Source organism: Gymnogyps californianus, chromosome Z, assembly GCF_018139145.2.
Source record: "Gymnogyps californianus isolate 813 chromosome Z, ASM1813914v2, whole genome shotgun sequence".
Classification (NCBI taxonomy): domain Eukaryota; kingdom Metazoa; phylum Chordata; class Aves; order Accipitriformes; family Cathartidae; genus Gymnogyps; species Gymnogyps californianus.
This window is the reverse complement of record NC_059500.1, coordinates 73500754-73523302: the sequence shown is the minus strand read 5'-3', so window position 1 is coordinate 73523302 and position 22549 is coordinate 73500754. Positions and strand designations below refer to the sequence as shown.

Below are 22549 nucleotides of genomic sequence, written 5' to 3'. Positions count from 1 at the left end.
ATGAAGTATGGCTGGATGAAGCAGACAGTGAGGTGGACTGAGAACTGGCTGAACAGCCAGGCCCAGAGGGTGCTGATCAGTGGCACGAAGTCTAGTTGCAGACCAGTAACTAGTGGTGTACTCCTGTTCTGCACCGGGCGAGGGACTGGAACTGTTTAGCCTGGAGAAGAGAAGGCTCAGGGAGGATCTCATCAATGTACATAAATACCTGAAGGGAGGGTGCAAAGAAGACAGAGCCAGGCTCTTTTCAGTGGTGCCCAGGGACAGGACAAGAGGCAATGGGCACAAATGGAAACACAGGAGGTTCCGGTCTGAACGTCAGGAGACACTTTTCCACTGTGACGGTGACTGACCACTCAAACAGGTTGCCCAGAGAGGTTGTGGAGTCTCTCTCCTTGGAGATATTCAAAAGCCATCTGGACATGGTCTTGGGCAAACGGCTCCAGGTGGCCCTACTTGAGCAGAGGGGTTGGACCAGATGACCTCTGGAGGTCCCTTCCAACCTCAACCATTCTGTGATTCTGCAAAAATAAAACCAGATTTCATACTACTCACTTTTTGCTCCCAGTTTTAAACAGAGTGAAACAAATCCCTCCTACAAATGAAGTGCTTCACAAAATACTGCCTCTTAAAATCATCTGATTAGTAATTGCTGCAAGGCTGCAGTTATTGGGTTTATAGCACAAACTAAACTATTCAGTGATGTAAATGTACATGTTATCCAGCTAATGAATAATGCATTTCTAACATACTTTTGTTTTTGAAGAATTTTTAATTGTGCTTTGTGTATGCCTTACAGTTTTTCAATTACTACTGTATTCTTAAAAAGTAATTTGGTCTTCAGAAGTCAGGAATGTTCTTGTATTTGTATCAGTTTTAAATTGTCATATTACTTTTCATATTATGCATATTTGAAAGAAAAAGTATGATTGTGAGACTCAATAGACATCAGGTAACAACACATTGCCAACTTACAGGTGAATGTCCAGTTTCATATCCAGGACATAGTGAAGAAGGCTTCTAAACTATTAGTGTTCCAGATTTGGTCCTAGACTTGTTGTCAAAAGTATAAAATTTAGCACAATTTCACCACTTATGTATTTCCCAGAATAGAAACTGATATTTATGCTTAACATTTTAATAATTGTAGATCAAATATCTGTTATTGGAAACATTTTATTAAGCTTTTTTGAACTTCAGAGATTAATAGCTTAAAATATCAAAGAATTATGCACAATCAAGCCACCTAATGTGTCATTTAATACTCTATTTATTTTCTTTTTTCTCCTGATTCCTAACAGGCTACATTATGTTCTATGAAGGACTGCATGAGAGCTCTTGTAGCCCAATCGAAGTCTGAAAGTGAAGACTTGCAGCAGGTACTTCCTTTTGAGATGAAATATTTCCTTGGCTTGCACATTTCCATCATCTTGCATCCCTTCAATTTCATTGAGTTGTATTAGAATGTTGTATTTCTGCTCCCCTTTCTTTCCACTCATTTGGCCTCTCCATGAGTTATTTTTATGCTTGAATTCATATCTTCTTTCATGACATCGGCTGAATATGAGCTGGCAGTGTGCCCAGGTGGCCAAGAAGGCCAACAGCATCCTGGCTTGTATCAGAAATACTGTGGCCAGCAGGACTAGGGAAGTGATCGTCCCCCCTGTACTCAGCACTGGTGAGGCCGCACCTCGAATCCTGTGTTCAGTTTTGGGCCCCTCACTACAAGAAAGACATTGAGGTGCTGGAGCATGTCCAAAGAAGGGCAATGAAGCTGGTGAAGGATCTAAAGAACAAGTCTTATGAGGAGCAGCTGAGGGAACTGGGTTTGTTTAGTCTGGAGAAAAGGAGGCTGAGGGGAGACCTTCTCGCTCTCTACAACTACCTGAAAGGAGGTTGTAGCAAGGTGGGTGTCGGTCTCTTCTCCCAAGTAACAAGTGATAGGACGAGAGGAAATGGCCTCAAGTTGCACCAGGGGAGGTTTAGATTGGATATTAGGAAAAATTTCTTCACCGAAAGGGTTGTCAAGCATTGGAACAGGCTGCCCAGGGAAGTGGTTGAGTCACCATCCCTGGAGGTATTTAAAAGACATGTAGATGTGGTGCTTAGGGACATGGTTTAGTGGTGGACTCAGCAGTGTTAGGTTAACAGTTGGACTTGATGATCTTAAGGGTCTTTTCCAACCTAAATGATTCTATGATTCTGTGATGCTATGATTCTATGATTTCTAGTGCTCTGTTCATAGAGCGCTTTCTCTTTTTTTAATTAGGCTATCTCTTTGAAATGTTCCATCCTTCCCAGTCTGATTCTCTTTTTTTCATATTCATTCTTATGTTGTCTTGTCAGCATTAACTTTGATGCAAAGTTTGTACTTGTATTTGTTCTGTAAATTATGAAGTACAACTTTCTGGTTATAAAAATGCTTAACTCTGGGTCAAATTCTGTTTTCTCACCAAAGTATGTATATATCAGCTATAAAACTCACTTTTATGACCCTGATCTGTTAGTGGAAGTCCAGTTTTCAAGATAAGTTTGAGCAATCTGAGATTCGCTGATTTAGTTTACTAGTGATAGTGCTAATGGACTAGGATTACCCTGAGGGTTAATGCAGTATTGTGGCATCTGAGACTCCTCCTACACTAGCAGCAAATAAATAATAGACTAATAACAGTAGAGGAAGCTCTACTTCAAAGGAGAATTTGTATGACACTTGATAAGGTTGTTCTCTTAGTACATATATACCCACTTTTTACACCAGCACCTCCTAAAGAAGCTTTGTTCAAGTGTCAGCAAAGTGTTTGGTGTTAAACCAGCATGTCTCTTCCAGTGTCTCATGCTGTGTAAAGAAAAATATCCTGTAAATAAACAGTCTTTTCTTAAATCATCAACAGTGAATCATCAGAAAATAGATAAAAGAACAATTTTAAGTAAAATTGACTTTCTATCTTAAGACACTGTTGAATTTCCCCACTAGTTGAGAAGCTAAGTAATTATGGTTGAGAAAATAGTTAAAATTACAATAAAGGATACTGGGTACAGTCTCTGATTTGTTATTAGGACAGATATTAAGTATATTTAGTACTCTTGAAAAAGAAGTCAACTGCAGGGTGACAGTGTTGTATAATTATTTAGATTTATCAAGATTAAAGAGGACTGTGAGGAAGTCCAGAAGTGTATAAAAATTTTTAAAATAAGCAGCACAGGCAATTCATTATTTAAATGGAAAGTACTGTATGTTGGAAGAAGTAAATGCAACTGTTCATACGCATTACTACTTTTCTGAATGGTTGCAGTTCATTTAAAACAAGAGCTTGAAATCACTGTAGTGACAAGTCAACAAAAGCATCTGCTCAATATGCAGCAAGTGTTTAAAAAGCAAAGAATAATTTGCAATAGATGGAATTTTTTTTTATTTCTGATCAGCTAATGATCAAAAAAAATGCAGAAAATATTTGAGATAGATAGGTAAAATAAGTGATTTTAAACATTGAAAGATGTTTATGTTGAAAGACTATTATAAGTATTGAAAGACAGACTGTTTTGGTCGTAAGCAAATGAGGACATGAGAGAGGTAAAACAACATAAGGAATTGTCGTGGTTTAACCCCAGCTGGCAGCTAAGCACCACGCAGCTGCTCGCTCACTGCCCCCCCACCCCTGGGATGGGGGAGAGAATCAGGGAAAAAAAAAACCTCATGAGTTGAGATAAAGACAGTTTAATAGGACAGAAAGGAATGAAAACAATAATAATGATAACAATAATATGACAATAGTAATACTAAAAGAATTAAACTATACAAAGCAAGTGGTGCACAATGCAATTGCTCACCACTCATTGACCGATGCCCAGTTACTTCCCGAGCTGCGATCCGCCCCTCCCAGCCAGCTCCCCCAGTTTATATACTGGGCATGATGTCATATGGTATGGAATATTCCTTTGGCCAGTTTGGGTCGGCTGTCCTGGCTGTGTCCCCTCCCAGCTTCTTGTGCCCCTCCAGCCTTCTTGCTGGCTGGGCATGAGAAGCTGAAAAATCCTTGACTTAGTATAAACACTACTTAGCAACAACTAAAAACATCAGTGTGTTATCAACATTCTTTTCCTACTAAATCCAAAACACAGCACTATACCAGCTACTAGGAAGAAAATTAACTCTATCCTAGCCAAAACCAGGACAGTATCCACCCCTTATTCTATACCATCTACATCATGTCCAGGTCCCACACTTTCCAATGCATTTTCAATTAATCACCACAACTTTTCCTGTCTTTTGATACATATAACACAGATATCATTCCCTTAATGTATAAGCCTTTACAATGTCCATTTAAAATGTTCATTGAGTTCATTCAGTCCATGACTTTGGACTCCATCTATCATAACAGTCTGTCTGGGCAGGACGGATGGTGTGAAGTCCGCTCAGTGGGCAGAGCAGGATCCGGCTTTGGTGCAGCACAGCAGGCAGATGACATTGGGCGCAGCAGGAGGATGGTGTGTGGTGTTGGATTGTTGCATGCTGCAGTCAGTCCTGGTTCCATCACTACTGCACTTCACTCGGTTTTATCAAAGTTCATTCTTTATTAATCTAGATAATTCTTACTGTAATACTGTTGATATAGCATATAACAACTATAGTAACGATAACATACAGTGACAGGGTTATATAGCAATTAACATAATACAATTTAATTCACTGGCTATTCCCACCTAAAATCAAATCCCCTTGAGGCACACATTGGACTTCCCCATCCTTCCGCATCACCCACCAAGTGCACCCAGGTCCTTGAGCAAAAGCAATCCCACGAATGGGTTTGCCTTTGCCTGAGGCAGGAGTAACCCAGACTGTCTTCCCTAGCATACTTTTCACGTGCACTACAGGGACTTTATCCCCTTCTACAGTACGTAAAAGTTCTGATTGGGCAGGGCCAGCCCGATTGGCAGATCCTCTAGTGTTGACTAACCAGGTGGCCTTTGCTAAATGTGTATCCCAATGTTTAAAGGTCCCACCACCCATTGCTTTCAATGTAGTCTTTAACAGTCCATTGTATCGCTCGATTTTCCCAGAGGCTGGTGCATGATAGGGGATGTGATACACCCACTCAATGCCATGCTCTTTGGCCCAGGTGTCTATAAGATTGTTCCGGAAATGAGTCCCATTGTCTGACTCAATTCTTTCTGGGGTACCGTGTCGCCATAAGATTTGTTTTTCAAGGCCCAGGATAGTGTTCCGGGCAGTGGCATGGGGCACGGGATATGTTTCCAGCCATCCGGTGGTTGCTTCCACCATTGTAAGCACATAGCGCTTGCCTTGGTGGGTTTGTGGGAGTGTGATATAGTCAATCTGCCAGGCCTCCCCATATTTGTATTTCAGCCATCGTCCTCCATACCAAAGAGGCTTTAACCGCTTGGCTTGCTTAATTGCAGCACATGTTTCACATTCATGGATAACCTGTGCGATAGTGTCCACGGTCAAGTCCACCCCTCGATCGCGAGCCCATCTATATGTTGCATCTCTTCCCTGATGACCTGAGGTGTCATGGGCCCACCGAGCTAAAAATAATTCACCCTTATGTTGCCAGTCCAGATCTACCTGAGCTACTTCAATCCTAGCAGCCTTGTCTACCTGTTGATTGTTTTGATGTTCTTCAGTGGCCCGGCTCTTGGGTATGTGGGCATCTACATGATGTACTTTCACAACCAAGTTCTCTAGCCGGGCAGCGATATCTTGCCACAATGCAGCAGCCCAGATGGGTTTACCTCTGCGTTGCCAGTTACTCCGCTTCCATTGCTGCAACCTCCCCCACAGAGCATTAGCCACCATCCATGAGTCAGTAGAGAGATAAAGTATTGGCCATTTTTCTCGTTCAGCCATGTCTAAAGCCAGCTGGATGGCTTTCACCTCTGCAAACTGACTCGATTCACCTTCTCCTTCTGCAGTTTCTGCAACTTGTCGTATAGGACTCCATACAGCCGCCTTCCACCTCCGATGCTTTCCTACAATGCGACAGGACCCATCAGTGAACAGGGCATATTGCCTCTCATGTTCTGGCAGTTTATTATACAGTGGGGCCTCTTCAGCACCCGTCACCTCCTCCTCTGGCGGTGATATTCCAACATCTTTGCCTTCTGGCCAGTCTGTGATCACTTCCAGAATTCCTGGGCGACTAAGGTTTCCTATTCGACTTCATTGTGTGATCAGTGCAACCCACTTACTCCACGTAGCATCAGTTGCATGATGCGTAGAAGGGACCTTCCCTTTGAACATCCAGCCTAGCACTGGCAGTCGGGGTGCTAATAGGAGCTGTGTTTCAGTACCAACCACTTCTGAAGCAGCTCAGACTCCTTCATATGCTGCTAATATCACCTTTTCATGTGGAGTATAGCGGGCCTCAGATCCTCGATATCCCCAACTCCAAAACCCTAGAGGTCGACCTCGGGTCTCCCCGGGTGCTTTCTGCCAGAGACTCCAGGTAGGGCCATTCTCCCCGGCTGCGGTGTAGAGCACATTTTTAACATCTGGTCCTGCCCGGACTGGCCCAAGGGCTACTGCATGAACTATCTCCCGTTTAATCTGTTCAAAGGCTTGTTGTTGCTCAGGGCCCCATTTAAAATCATTCCTCTTCTGGGTCACTTAATAGAGAGGTCTTACAATCAGACTATAATTTGGAATATGCATTCTCCAAAAACCTACAACACCTAAGAAAGCTTGTGTTTCCTGTTTACTAGTGGGTGGAGACATAGCTGCTATTGTGTTGATCACATCCATTGGGATCTGATGACGTCCATCTTGCCATTTTATTCCTAAAAATTGAATCTCCTGTGCGGGTCCCTTCACCTTACTCTGTTCTATGGCAAAACCAGCTTTCAGAAGGATTTGGATTATTTTCTCCCCTTTCTCAAAAAGTTCTTCTGCTGTGTTGCCCCATACGATGATGTCATCAATGTATTGCAGGTGTTCTGGAGCTTCACCTTTTTCCAGTGCAGTCTGGATTAGTCCATGGCAAATGGTGGGGCTGTGTTTCCACCCCTGGGGCAGTCGATTCCAGGTGTACTGGACGCCCCTCCAAGTGAAAGCAAACTGTGGCCGGCACTCTGCTGCCAAAGGGATTGAGAAAAATGCATTAGTGATATCAGTTGTGGCATACCACTTGGCTGCTTTTGACTCCAGTTCATATTGAAGTTCTAGCATGTCTGGCACAGCAGCACTCAGTGGTGGTGTGACTTCATTCAGGCCACGATAGTCTACTGTTAGTCTCCATTCTCCATTAGACTTTCGCACTGCCCAAATGGGGCTGTTAAAGGGTGAGCGAGTCCTGCTGATCACTCCTTGGCTCTCCAGTCGACGAATCAGCTTATGGATGGGAATCAGGGAGTCTCGGTTGGTGCGATATTGCCACCGGTGCACCGTTGTGGTAGCGATCGGCACCTGTTGTTCTTCGACCCTCAGCAACCCCACAACAGAAGGGTCCTCAGAGAGGCCAGGTAAGATGGACAACTGTTCAATTCCCTCTGTCTCCAAGGCAGCTATACCAAAAGCCCACCTGTACCCCTTTGGGTCTTTAAAATACCCTCTCCTGAGAGAGTCTATGCCAAGGATGCATGGGGCCTCTGGGCCAGTCACAATGGGGTGTTTCTGCCACTCATTCCCAGTTAGGCTTATTTCAGCCTCCAATACAGTTAGCTGTTGGGATCTCCCTGTCACCCCAGAAATACAAATGGGTTCTGCCCCTTTATAACTTGATGTCATTAGAGTACACTGTGCACCAGTGTCCACTAGAGCCTTATACTCCTGTGGGTCTGATGTGCCAGGCCATCGAATCCACACAGTCCAATAAACCCAGTTGTCCCTTTCCTCCACCTGGCTGGAGGCAGGGCCCCTCTAATCCTGGTCAGAGTATTTGTTACTCACTTCTTGTAAAAATGACTTAGAGGTCCCTTCAAGAGGGTCAGAAGCCCTTCTACTTTGTCTGGCAACCGGAGTGGCATCTTTCCTGGAAGAATCCCCTTTTCTGGTTGTTTTTCCTTTCAATTCACGTACCCGTGCATCTAGGGTCGAGGTAGGTTTTCCATCCCACTTCCTCATATCCTCTCCGTGGTCACGCAGGTAAAACCACAGGGTACCCCGTGGTGTATACCTTCTATATTCTCTCTCTTGATCAGAGGAATGCTCACTCCTAATAGCTGAGATATTGGTCTGTACAGGTGGGGAGTAGGAATTTTTGATCAGTTCAATCAGTTCTTCGGACTTTTCTGACAGTTTTTCCACAGCCGAAACACAGGCTCGTAGGGATGAAGAGAGATTTTCTTCATATTGCCGGAGTTGGCGAGCCATTTCATCCACTGTCGGTGCCTCTTCATCTTTCCAAGTTAGTACTGCCAATGGGTTGGCATACGATGATGGTGCGCTCCGTACAAACTTCCGCCACATGGGTCGTGTGCATTGAACTTCATCTGGATCTCTGGGTAATTGTGCACCGTCCGGGTCATAATAAATCATCTCTAGCACGGCTAATTCCCTCAGGTACTGAATACCTCTTTCCATGGTGGTCCACTTGCCTGGGTGACATATAACATCTTCCTTAAAGGGATACCTTTCCTTCACACTTGACAGGAGTCGCCTCCAGAGGCTGAGGGCTTGTGTCCCTTTTTCCAATTGCCTTATCAATGCCCCCTTCCCTAGCAAGTGATCCCAGCTGCTTGGCTTCCCTACCCTCTAATTCCAGGCTACTAGCCCCATTGTCCCAGCATCGGAGCAGCCAGGTGATAATGTGTTCACCTGGACGACGGCTGAAATCTTTTCGCATATCCCGCAGCTCACTCAGGGATAGGGATCGGGTGATTACCTCTGGTTCTGCCTCTTCCTCCTGTTCTCGTGATGACCCTGGTTCATCTTCATCCTTTGCTAAACGAACTGATTTTTTTGTATATTTCTTCTTCTGTATAGGGGCGACTGATACCAGCACAGGTTGGTTCTCTGGTTCAGCTGCAGTGCCTGTCGCAGGGGTTGGAGTAGCCGCAGTGCCTGTCGCAGGGGTTGGAGTAGCCGCAGCACCTGTCGCAGGGGTCGGAGTAGCCGCAGTGCCTGTCGCAGGGGTTGGAGTAGCCGCAGCGCCTGTCGCAGGGGTTGGAGTAGCCACCGTGTCTATTGCAGTGGTCGGAGTAGCCACCGTGTCTGTTGCAGAGGTTGGAGTAGCCGCAGTATCTGTCGGTCTGTTTTCCCTCCCTTCCCCCTGAGGGTGCTGCACAGTATCGAGCAGTGTTTGGTAGATACTAGCCAGGGCCCAGCACAGTGCGATAAGTTGTGCCTCTTTGGAATCGCCACAGCATTTTCCTTTCAGATAGTCTGTCACTTTATCAGGGTCCTGTAGTTGTTCGGGAGTGAAGTTCCAAACCATTGGAGGTGAGAATTTCTCTAGATACCTGCCCATATTCTCCCACATGCCATGCCACCCATGGCTATTAAGCCTCGGGGCAGATTTCCGAAAGGTATTCTTAAACAGTTGTTTAACCTTAAACAAGGCCTGGAACACATTCAGGAGACATAGCAATAGGAACATGCTGGTTTGAACATCCCAAGGATATTCAAAATTCTCAAGAGCTACTGTAATTTGCCTGGAGGAGAAGGGGAAGCTGAAGAAATGTGTCTCCCCCGTGGATTGGCTCTCCGATGAGAAAAGGTACAAGGTGTAATTATTAATAGTTTCTGATAGACGGCTCCTGAAGTACGGAGGTGACGGCAATGCTGAGTACAAATACCAGATTAGTTTCATGACCAGCAATTCTATCTTATCATAAGCCAGTGTTACAAAGTAGAACAACATGATAACTCTGGCCCAGTTCCCACGGGTGATAAACAGCACAACAGGGAGCATATACTGCAAGTAAGGTATTCCATAATGCACCTTTAAGAACAAGTGCACCAACTTTGAGAGCAAATACATCAACATTGTGACCAGCATCTATTGAACTAATACAATGTATGTTTATAACAAATTTGTTCTAACACATTCCAGTCAGATTTGTCATTATCTCAACCCGTCGAGCCCCACGTTGGTCGCCAAAAAGGACTGTCGTGGTTTAACCCCAGCCGGCAGCTAAGCACCACGCAGCCGCTCGCTCACTGCCCCCCCACCCCTGGGATGGGGGAGAGAATCAGGAAAAAAAAACCCTCGTGAGTTGAGATAAAGACAGTTTAATAGGACAGAAAGGAAGGAAAATAATAATAATGATAACAATAATATGACAATAGTAATGCTAAAAGAATTAAACTATACAAAGCAAGTGGTGCACAATGCAATTGCTCACCACTCATTGACCGATGCCCAGTTAGTTCCCGAGCCGCAATCCACCCCTCCCAGCCAGCTCCCCCAGTTTATATACTGGGCATGATGTCATATGGTATGGAATAGCTCTTTGGCCAGTTTGGGTCAGCTGTCCTGGCTGTGTCCCCTCCCAGCTTCTTGTGCCCCTCCAGCCTTCTTGCTGGCTGGGCATGAGAAGCTGAAAAATCCTTGACTTAGTATAAACACTACTTAGCAACAACTAAAAACATCAGTGTGTTATCAACATTCTTTTCCTACTAAATCCAAACCACTGCACTATACCAGCTACTAGGAAGAAAATTAACTCTGTCCTAGCTGAAACCAGGACAGGAATGATGTAACACAGGTAAATTGTGCCAGTTACTCATTTTTATCATTGAAATGAAAAACAGCAAATTTAAATTTATCATTAAATGTCAAGACCAATAGTTCAGTAATATTTTTAAAAACTTTGTTAGGGAGGGCCGAATCCAGTATCCCAACAGAGGTGAGGCTGTTGCAGCTCCATTGCCCCCAGATCCAACCAGTAGTGAGGCTGAAAATGTATTCCCAGTAGGCACACACACACAGAGGACATGTATACACCACATATATATATGCAGGTACATGGCTGGCCACAAAGATCACAGACACGCAGAGCACTCCCACAAGCACAGCAACAGCCTTATCCTGCTCCCCTCTCTGGTTGAGCAGGATGGAGATCCAGTAGTGAGAATATATATATGCATATGTGCAAGGTGAATCCCTCCAGCAGCTGGGCTCAGACAGTCTGCCCAGTAGCTGGCCCCTGGATCCCAGTCTCCCCAGTTGCTGGCACCTGGACATAGGAGCCCCTGAGACCACAGCCCTACTTCAGTTGCTGGTACAGACCGTCTCACACACACGCGCGCGCGCATGCGCATGCACACACACACACAGCTGGCCAGGACTTTCCAAGTACCAATAGCTGACCCCCCTGTGCTCTTGCCCCTAGAGACACACAGGCACTCTCACACCCAGAGCTGGCTGGGACTCACCTGGTCCCATAGCCGATCCCCTGTGCTCTTGCCCTTAGAGACACACAGGCGCTCTCACACACAGAGCTGGCCCTTAGAGACCCACTCACCCCCTTGCTCCTAGGCCACTTCACCTATTCACCAGCTAGTCCAGCTTGATATTTGCTAGTGCTCACATGCTCACTTGCACACCTGCACTCGCTCTTGTTACTGTCACCACAGACATATGGGCCCCTATGACCCTCACCCAGGGAGTTAGAAAGTTAGAGTTAGAAAGGAATTTAATAAGAAGATAGGACAGACACAGGAAGAAGAAGATGCATAAGATAGATTAAGTGCAGGGTGTAGCCAGACAAACATACTGACCAGCAAACTATTTATATGTGACCAGCCCCTCTTATCCCATCATTTCTCTATTTTCCTACACTTGTTTCTCCCCAAAATAACCTAGATCTCACCTTTTCCCCTCCTTTGGTTCCTCCTCTAAACATCCCATAATAAGTCCTGTGCAATCCTGAAATGCTCTTCCCTTGCATCCCATAATGTGTCCTTTACCCCAGGGCAGTAACTCCTCTCAGTCTGAAAGGTGCTTTGGAGAGCGCTCACCTTGATGAGTTTCACACCTGGATAACGGGGCTGATGGCTCTGCTGGGACAGCCTTGGGAGTGTCCTGGACAGGGGGTCCCTTCCTCTGAGTCCTTAATTTGGGTTCCCGCCTGCCATTGTGTATCCCTGTGCTCCTCTGGGCTTCTGCAGATGGGCCTGTGATGGGCTGCTGGCTCCTGTGATGGGCCTGGGAGGAGCTGGGGCAGGGTATTATTTGGGTCCCCCACCTGCCATTGCCTCTCTGAGCTCCTTTGTGGGTGTGCAGATGAGCTTTTATCACATAACAAGGTTATACACTTTTGTGACAATGAGAACATCCATAGATAACAGTATTCTATCAAATATATTTTTATGAGGGATATACATGCTTACAACTGCCCATAAATTGATGGAGTTAAATATTTAATGACTGTCCACTGTCTTGACAGTTGCACTTTACTTTGAAGCATCTCAGTCTAGCTGCTGCCAAGGACAAGAACCTAGGCTGAATGGCTACCCATCTTCGATGGATAACTATTCTGATTATAAAAGACACAGTGTATTCAAAGAGCTTGATAAACATTAATAAAGGTAATCATACCATACCTCTGAGGGACAGGTTAGTATGATTGTCCTATTTTACAAGTGGAAAAGCTGAGGAAAAATTATATAAATCTCTCTCCTGAGACTGCATAATAAGTCTACAGCAGACATCAGAGTAGAGCACAAATCTGAGTTTTTGGTCCAATTTTTCAGCCAGTGTGGAAAGCAGGGAACCTGCTTTCAAATCTTTATTTATTTTATACACAAAAGCCAGTACCTTTGATCAAACTTCATACTGAAATCTTAGGACAGTCTAGCTGGCAACAGAACAAAAGGTGAATTTCAGCAAAAAAGCTAGTTCAGCAGCTGAACATTGCCACTGTTAATGAATTCTATAGTGTTCCAGAAATCCAGGAGGAAATGCTGATAACCTCCTAAAGGAGTAGCTATTTTGAGATAAGTTATTTTTCTTTCATGTTTTGCAGGTCATTGCAAGTGTTTTGAGGAACTTGTCCTGGCGAGCAGATGTAAACAGTAAAAAGACTCTACGTGAAGTTGGAAGTGTGAAAGCATTGATGGAATGTGCTTTAGAAGTTAAGAAGGTATCATATATAAATGATTATGAGATAAATTTTTGAGAGATTGCATTAATTTTACACAAAATACAAATATTGTTATCCTTTTTTGACATAAGCAGTTTTAGTCAAATATTTGCGGTGTTTCAGGTACTTTCCTTTGAAGAAGAGAATTGCTTTGAGTTAACTGGGCAGCAGATCACAATGCAGCAATGACATCTGAGAACTACTAGTGTTTCTGTAATTTTATTTACAAGGGTTGATAGCTTTCACTCTTCAGTTTCATGAGCTGTGCTGTTCCAATAGCCTTTTTTATAATTTTGCAGTTTTAATAAAACCATCTTCTGATTTTGTAAATTTGTCATTCTAGAGATGTCTACTTGATATCCCAACAGGATTATATTCCATCCCAGTGTTCCCTGCCAGCTAATCTACAAACTTTTTACTGTTATGGCAGCTGACAAGTATTGTGGCGCATACTTCTGAAACTTTCTGGCAAGCAATAGCAAATCCATAGCTGAGGAAAGGAGAGAGAAGCAAACAAAAGTAGTTATGCGTGCACTGCTGCTTGCCTCTAGTTTATCAGCACAGAAAGCAGAGCCTGAAACACACTTAATTCTCATTTGTGAAAAAAAGCTAGAGAAATAGTGGCATATGCAGTAAAACAGAAAGCAAAACATTGGTCATCAATATACAACACAGTAGAGATTTCATGTCAATCAAAAATCAGATTCTGCAGTGAACTGGAAAGAAGCTAAATTCCATGGTCAATGAATTCTGTTATTTGCAAATCTGGATTAGAATAAGTGAGGCAGTTTATGTATGTATTATGTCTGTATATGTTTTTTTAGACTGTGTGCAGGTTCAGCAGGAATTATTTCTTTAGGTTATTCTTGGTTCACATTTTCAAAGCTATCTTTGCATCCATGAGAGCTAGAAAAACAAGTTTGTCACTACCTCCTTGAAGCTAACTTGCATACTTCTGAGGGCTTATGATCAATAGTTGAAAACTCTCTAATTCTGTCATTTTATTATTCTCCTAGGAATCCACCCTAAAAAGCGTTTTGAGTGCCTTATGGAATTTGTCAGCACACTGTACTGAGAACAAAGGTGATATATGTGCTGTTGATGGTGCTCTTGCATTTCTAGTTGGTACACTGACATACCGGAGCCAAACAAACACTTTAGCCATCATAGAAAGTGGAGGAGGAATATTAAGAAATGTTTCTAGCTTAATTGCTACTAATGAGGACCACAGGTGAATATACATTCTATTTTTCTGAGAATCAGTAGTGGTACCAAAAGTATATTTAATAGTTTGTATGACCAAGTCTTAATATGAATGCATGTTTTAAGTATAGCAATTAAGCATTTTTTTTTAATTGATTTGATAAGGCAAGTATTTAATTTAGATAACAGGAATATGCAAAAGGATTAATATATCTGCTGCTTGTTAAATGATTAATTGTACTAAAAGCTTTTCCTGAAAAGAGAGAGGAAATTCATAAGTTATTATCAGCCATAGGAAACCACCTGGAATGGTTTATATGGAGAGGATAGTGTGGGAGCAAACTGTTCATATTTGTATAGGATTTGATTAACATTCAGATGAAAACTTGAGGAAAAAATAAGATAAATTTGCACTGAAGAATTCATAATTATCCTTACTATGGATTAGACTTGCCTATAACATAATAGGTTTTTGTTTTGCTTTGTCTCTTATCCTTTTGAAATGCCACTTACTGATTTTTGTTTTCAATCACTCAACACCAGGCAAATCTTGCGAGAGAACAGCTGCTTACAAACCTTGTTACAGCATTTGAAGTCACACAGTTTGACAATAGTCAGTAATGCATGTGGGACCCTGTGGAATCTTTCTGCACGAAATGCAAAAGATCAGGAGGCGCTGTGGGACATGGGAGCAGTGAGCATGCTCAAAAATCTCATTCACTCAAAACACAAAATGATAGCAATGGGCAGTGCTGCAGCTCTAAGAAACCTGATGGCAAATAGGCCAGCAAAATATAAGGATGCCAACATTATGTCTCCAGGATCAAGCTTACCATCTCTTCATGTTAGAAAACAAAAGGCGCTGGAAGCAGAATTAGATGCTCAGCATTTATCAGAGACTTTTGACAACATAGATAATTTAAGCCCAAAAGCATCTCACCATAATAAGCAGAGACATAAGCAAAATACATACAATGAGTATGTTTTGGATTCCAGTCGACATGATGATGGGATTTACAGATCAGAGAGTTTTAATACTGGTCATATGACTGTACTTTCACCATATTTAAATGCTACAGTATTGCCTGGCTCCTCTTCCTCTAGTAGAGGAAACATAGAAAACTCTCGATCTGAGAAAGACAGAAGTCTTGATAGGGATGGAGCAGTAGGTTTAAATAGCTATCATCCAGCTACAGAGAATACTGGGAACTCCTCTAAGAGAACAGGAATGCAGATTACTGCTGCAGCTCAGATGATTGCCAAAGTTATGGAAGTAACAAGCATGCATATTCCACAAGAAGACAGAAGTTCTTGTTCCACTTCTGAAATGCACTGTTTGACAGAAGACAGAAATGTCCCAAGAAGAACAGCTGCTGCCCATACTCACTCAAATACATACTTTCCTAAATCTGAGAATTCAAACAGGACATGTCCTATGCTTTATACAAAAATGGAATACAAGAGAGCTTCAAATGATAGTTTAAATAGTGTCAGCAGCAGTGATGGCTATGGTAAAAGAGGCCAAATGAAACCTTCCATTGAATCTTACTCGGAAGATGATGAAAGTAAATTTTGTAGTTATGGTCAATACCCAGCTGACTTGGCACATAAGATACATAGTGCAAATCATATGGATGACAATGATGAAGAGCTAGACACTCCTATTAATTATAGTCTTAAATATTCGGATGAACAGTTAAATTCTGGAAGGCAAAGTCCCTCTCAGAATGAAAGATGGGCAAGGCCTAAGCATATAATAGATGATGAAATAAAACAAAATGAACAAAGACAGTTAAGGAGCCAAAATGCAACTTTTTCCACATACACTGAAAGTGGAGATGATAAGTGCATGAAATATCAGTCACCTTTTGGACAGCAAGAGTGTGTTTCTTCTTTTAGATCAAGAGGATCCAATGGTTCAGAGCAGAGCAGAGTAGGCTCAACTCTTGGAATTAATCAGAAAGTAAACCAGTCCTTGTGCCAGGTTGATGATTATGACAATGATAAGCCAACCAACTATAGTGAACGCTACTCCGAGGAGGAACAACACAAAGAGGAAGAAGACAGACCAACTAATTATAGCATAAAGTACAATAAAGAGGAACATCATGTTGATCAGCCTATTGATTATAGTCTAAAATATTCAACAGAAGTTCCTCCCTCTTCTCAGAAACCATCTTTTACTTTTTCAAACAGTTCATCAGTGCAAAGCACTAAAACTGACCATATTTCCTCAAGCTGTGGGAACATATCAACCCCTTCAGGTAGTTCAGAGAGACAGAATCAGCTTCACCCAAGTTCTGCACAGAGTAGAAGCAGTCATGCTCAAAAAACTGCCTCCTGTAAGACTCCCTCTATTAATCAGGAAACTATACAAACTTACTGTGTGGAAGATACACCAATATGTTTTTCAAGGTGTAGCTCTTTGTCGTCTTTGTCATCAGCTGAAGATGAAATAGGACGTGATCAATCCACACATGTGACAGATGCTAATAACACATTACAGATAGCAGAACTAAAGGAAAACAATGGGATTCTGTCTACAGAAGGTACAGTAAGTGAAGTTGCATCAGCATCTCAGCACATCACAACAAAATCCAGTAGACTTCAGACTCCTAGTTTATCTCCTTCTGACTCTTCTAGACATAAAGCTGTTGAATTTTCTTCAGGTGCCAAATCTCCCTCAAAGAGTGGTGCACACACTCCTAAAAGTCCACCAGAACATTATGTGCAGGAGACTCCACTCATGTTTAGCAGATGTACTTCTGTAAGTTCCCTGGATAGTTTCGAAAGCCATTCAATTGCTAGTTCAGTTCAAAGTGAGCCTTGCAGTGGAATGGTAAGTGGTATTATAAGTCCCAGTGATCTTCCAGACAGCCCTGGACAAACAATGCCTCCAAGCAGAAGTAAAACTCCACCCCCTGCTCAAGGAGCTCAAGTAAAGAGGGAAGTAGCTAAAGGCAAAGTACCTAATGCAGAAAAGAGAGAGTCTGGTCCTAGACAGGTAGCTATAAATGAATTTGTTCAAAGAGTTCAGATACTGCCAGATGCTGATACATTATTACATTTTGCCACAGAAAGTACACCGGATGGATTTTCTTGCTCTTCTAGCCTAAGTGGTCTGAGTCTTGATGAACCATTTATACAGAAAGATGTAGAGTTAAGAATAATGCCTCCTGTACATGAAAATGAACATGGAAATGAAGCAGAACCTGAACAGCCAGATGATACAAAGGATAACCAAGAGAAGAAAGCAGAGAAGCCTACTGAAGCAGAAAAGGACATTATGGATGATTCCGATGATGATGATATTGAAATATTGGAAGAATGTATTATTTCTGCAATGCCAACAAAATCTTCACGTAAAGCCAAAAAGCCTTCTCAAGCATCTGCTTCAAAAATACCTCCTCCTGTAACCAGAAAGCCAAGCCAACTGCCAGTTTACAAACTTTTGCCTTCACAAACTGGATTGCAGTCCCAAAAGCGTGTGAGTTTTACACCTGGAGATGATATGCCACGGGTATATTTTGTTGAGGATACACCAATAAATTTTTCAACAGCTACATCTTTGAGTGACCTCACAATAGAATCACTACCGAATGAGTTAGCCAATGTAGAGAATGTGGGTACAAGGGCAGAGTCAGGGGAGTTTGAAAAGAGAGACGCCATTCCTACAGAAGGTATAAGTACAGATGACTCTCGTAGAGCAAAAAGCTCAACTAGGACTGCCCCAGGACTGGATGATGACAAAACAGAAGAAGGTGATATTCTGGCCGAATGTATTAACTCAGCTATGCCAAAAGGAAAAAGTCACAAACCTTTCAGAGTGAAGAAGATAATGGATCAAATTCAACAAACATCTTTATCTGTAAGTAACAAAAATCAGTCAGAACATGATAAAAAGAAGCCAACATCACCAGTAAAGCCCATTCCCCAAAATAATGAATATAGAGCACATGTAAGAAAAAACACAGAGCCTAAAAGCTATATTAATAATGAAAGAAGCTATTCAGAGAACAGAGACACAAAGAAACAGAATCTTAAAAATAATTCAAGATATTTTAATGACAAACTTCCAAATAATGAAGAGCGTGTAAAAGGAAGCTTTGCATTTGATTCCCCTCATCATTACACACCTATTGAGGGAACTCCTTATTGTTTTTCACGAAATGATTCCCTAAGTTCTTTAGATTTTGATGATGATGATGTTGACCTTTCAAGGCAGAAGGCAGAATTGCGAAAAGGAAAAGCAAAGGAAACAGAAACTGAAGACTGCACTAATACAGAACAGTCTTCAAATCAGCAACCAAGTAATAGGACACAAGTTTGCCAAAAATACCCAACAGGCAGAAGCCAACCTAAAACTTTCTCTCAGTCAACTAAAGATATTCCAGACAGAGGAGCAGCTACAGATGAGAAAATGCAGAATTTTGCTATTGAAAACACACCTGTATGTTTTTCTCGCAATTCATCTCTTAGTTCCTTCAGTGATATTGATCAAGAAAACAACAACAAAGAAAGTGAACCTGCAAAACAAACTGAGGCTCCTGATTCACAGATAGAATCAAATAGACCACAGACTTCTGGTTATGCACCTAAATCATTTCATGTTGAAGATACTCCTGTATGTTTCTCTAGAAACAGCTCTCTGAGTTCTCTTAGTATTGACTCAGAAGATGATCTGTTGCAGGAATGCATTAGTTCTGCTATGCCTAAAAAGAAAAAACCCTCAAAAGTAAAGAGTGAAAGTGAAAAAAATAATTCCAGAAATATGGGTGATATATTGGCAAAAGATTTAACACTGAATTTGAGAGAGATACAGGGGCCGGATTCAGAACATGGTTTCTCACCTGATTCAGAGAACTTTGATTGGAAAGCTATACAAGAAGGTGCAAATTCTATAGTTAGTAGCTTGCATCAAGCTGCAGCTGCTGCATCACTGACTAGACGAGCTTCATCAGACTCTGACTCTATCCTTTCATTAAAATCTAGTATTTCTCTAGGGTCACCATTTCATCTTACCCCAGACCAAGAAGAAAAGCCTTTTACTAGTAATAAAGGTCCAAGAATTCTTAAGCCAGGGGAGAAGAGTACATTGGAGTCTAAAAAAGTAGAATCTGAAAATAAGGGAATCAAAGGAGGAAAAAAAGTATATAAAAGTATAATTACAGGAAAAGCTTGCTCCAATTCAGAAGTTTCAAGCCAGTTAAAGCAATCACAGCAAACAAGTATGACTTCAATTTCACGTGGTAGGACAATGATTCATATTCCGGGAGTTCGAAATAGTTCCTCAAGTACTAGTCCTGTTTTCAAAAAAGGTCCCCCACTAAAAAACGCAAACTCCAAGAGTCCCAGTGAAGGCCAAAGTTCCATTAGTTTTCCAAGAGGAGTCAAGTCATCAGTGAAACCTGAGTCAACTCCTGTAACTAGGCAACCATCTCAACAGAGTGGATCAAGTAAAGGACCTTCTAGATCAGGATCTAGAGACTCCACTCCTTCTAGACCTCAACAGCAGCCATTAAGCAGGCCTCTGCAATCTCCAGGCCGAAACTCAATTTCCCCAGGAAGAAATGGTATAAGTCCTCCCAACAAACTGTCTCAGTTGCCAAGGACATCATCTCCTAGTACAGCTTCAACTAAATCTTCAAGTTCAGGAAGAATGTTATATACAGCACCAGGCAGGCAGATGAGCCAGCAAAACCTTACAAAGCAAACTGCCTTACCTAAGAGTACCAGTGGCATTCCCAGAAGTGAGTCTGCTTCAAAAGGATTAAACCAAAATCTCAATAGTGGTGGATCAAACAAAAAGGCTGAACTATCCAGAATGTCATCCACAAAATCTAGCGGAAGTGAATCTGACAGATCTGAAAGACCTGTTCTAGTTCGTCAGTCAACTTTTATTAAAGAAGCTTCGAGTCCAACTCTAAGACAGAAATTAGAAGAGTCTGCTTCATTTGAATCTCTGTCTCCTTACAGGCCAGGCTCTCCCACTAGGTCCCAAATACAGACTCCAGTTTTAAGTCCATCTCTTCCCGATATGTCTTTATCCACTCATTTAACTGCCCAGACTAGCGGTTGGCAAAATTTACCCCCTAATCTGAGTCCTTCTGTAGAATATGATGGGAGACCAGCAAAACATCATGACATAGCTCGTTCTCATTCTGAGAGTCCATCTAGATTGCCAATCAATAGAACAGGAACATGGAAGCGTGAACATAGTAAGCATTCCTCATCGCTTCCTCGTGTAAGCACTTGGCGAAGAACTGGAAGTTCTTCCTCAATTCTGTCAGCTTCTTCAGAATCCAGTGAAAAGGCAAAAAGTGAAGATGAAAAGCAACATGGAAGTTCTGTTTCTAGACACAAACAAAGTAAAGAAAGTCAAGCACCAGCAAAAGGTACTTGGAGAAAAATAAAAGAAAATGAAATTCCTCAAATAATGAATGATCCTCAGTATTCTTCCTCAGGTGCAACAAATGACTCTGATTCCAAAACTCTAATTTATCAGATGGCACCAGCTGTCTCTAAAACAGAGGATGTGTGGGTGAGGATAGAGGACTGCCCTATTAATAAACCTCAATCTGGAAGATCCCCAACTAGAAGTACTCCCCCTGTTATTGACAGTGTTTCAGAGAAAGGGAGTGTGAATGATAAAGATTCTAAAGAGATTAATGAAAAACAAAATCCAGGGTATGGAAATGTTCCTGTTCATACCATTGGTTTAGAAAATTGTCCAAACTCTTTCTTTCAGATAGACAGTCCAGACAAGAAAGGAACGGAAGCAAAACCTGTACAGAATAATCTTCTTCCTGCACCAGAAAATAATGAAAGTACTGTTAGTGAGCGTACACCATTCAGTTCCAGTAGCTCAAGCAAACATAACTCCCCCAGTGGTACTGTTGCAGCAAGAGTGACTCCTTTCAACTACAGTCCAAGTCCCAGGAAGAGTAGTGCGGACAACAATTCTGCTCGGCCATCACAAATACCAACGCCAATAAATAACAGCACAAAGAAACGTGACTCAAAGACTGAAAATACAGACTTCAGCGGAACTCAGAGTCCTAAACGTCATTCTGGCTCTTACCTGGTGACTTCTGTTTAAGTACATCAAAAAATAAATGCAATTGATGTATTATATACAGCAGCTATTTAGAAATTTTGTTTCAAATGAAACTTTAAAAGACTGGGTGTTGGTTTTATTTGTTGTTTTTATCTTTTGTAAATAGGTTTGATTCTTGTTAGAGGGTCCTTGTTCTGGAAGCCATATTTGATAGTATACTTTGTCTTCACCGGTAATATTTTGGAGGAATGCCTAATTGACAGCTTGGAATAAAATTGCTAATGCAATTATATTTGTACAGTATGTTTATCATATTTAATTAGCATCCCATCCTATAATCCTTTAAACATTGCTTGTCTTGAAATCATGAGCATTACAGATAGAGATGATACAGTCATATTGCTTTATCAATTGTTTATGGATTACAGACTGACTAAACTACATCAAGGAAGAATTGGTATTATTTATGCAAAAAAGTAACTCAATTTTAGTATTTGTGAGTCCTTCTAACACAATAATTAATCATGTGGCTGTGAAATTCACAGTACTATGGTTTCTGCTGAACAAGCTTTCCCAGCCTGCTTTTCTGCATGAATAGAACTGATGGTTCATTTTCTGAAGTAATGATTAACATTTCTATGGTCACATAATGTGCATAGATAGTTATGGTGTATCAATTTACACTTTCTTTGTGCTCCACAAAAAAACGGACAACTGTGTAACTGTAAAACCTTGAACAAAATTATTTTACCTGAACTAGATTTTATCTTAAAGTAAGTAGAATTTTTTTGCTATGCTGTAACTTGTTATATATTCTGGTACTTGAGGTGAGGTGGCTACTCTTCTATTAATGAGACATGGGTGATGTCTCAACAGAGACTAAAATGAACATTTCAGAATAAATTATTACTATATGTAAATTGTATGTGTTGCTTCTGCATTACATAAAAACACAGTATTTTATTTTGAGATGTCACCTTATAATGTGTTGTATAATGCACTTACACTTAAGGCCTGATCCAGCAGAATCTTGCACCTCCAATATTCACTCTTCTTTATCACTGACAAATGGCTGTTGTAGGATGCTTATAACCACTGCAGGATCAGGCCCTAGGTCTTCTGTACTATATTTGTAACTGAGACAGTTTCACACATCTCAGGTGCATAACAAGGCTAAAAGCAGGGTATTTCCAGAAGCCAAGCAGTATAATTGTTTTCACGACTGCAAGCCTGAAACAATATTGG

At 41.8% G+C, this 22549-nt stretch overlaps 1 protein-coding gene across 1 annotated transcript; it reads left to right on the top strand.

Annotated features, from left to right (window-relative positions):
• LOC127027801 (adenomatous polyposis coli protein-like) lies at window positions 1-21797 on the top strand. Its single transcript, XM_050913637.1, has 5 exons — window positions 1-27; window positions 1302-1379; window positions 12928-13044; window positions 14061-14275; window positions 14791-21797. Exons 1-5 carry the CDS (start codon window positions 1-3, stop codon window positions 21344-21346), a joined length of 6993 nt encoding a protein of 2330 aa, XP_050769594.1. The 3' UTR covers window positions 21347-21797.
• The last annotated feature ends 752 nt before the right edge of the window (window positions 21798-22549 follow it).

Excerpts from the sequence above, each read along its gene's own strand:
- LOC127027801 (XM_050913637.1), top strand. The coding sequence starts at position 1 with ATGAAGTATGGCTGGATGAAGCAGACA. Across the intron at positions 28-1,301 it reads ATGGCTGGATGAAGCAGACA|GCTACATTATGTTCTATGAA; the intron begins GTGAGGTGGACT and ends GATTCCTAACAG. Across the intron at positions 13,045-14,060 it reads GTGCTTTAGAAGTTAAGAAG|GAATCCACCCTAAAAAGCGT; the intron begins GTATCATATATA and ends TTATTCTCCTAG.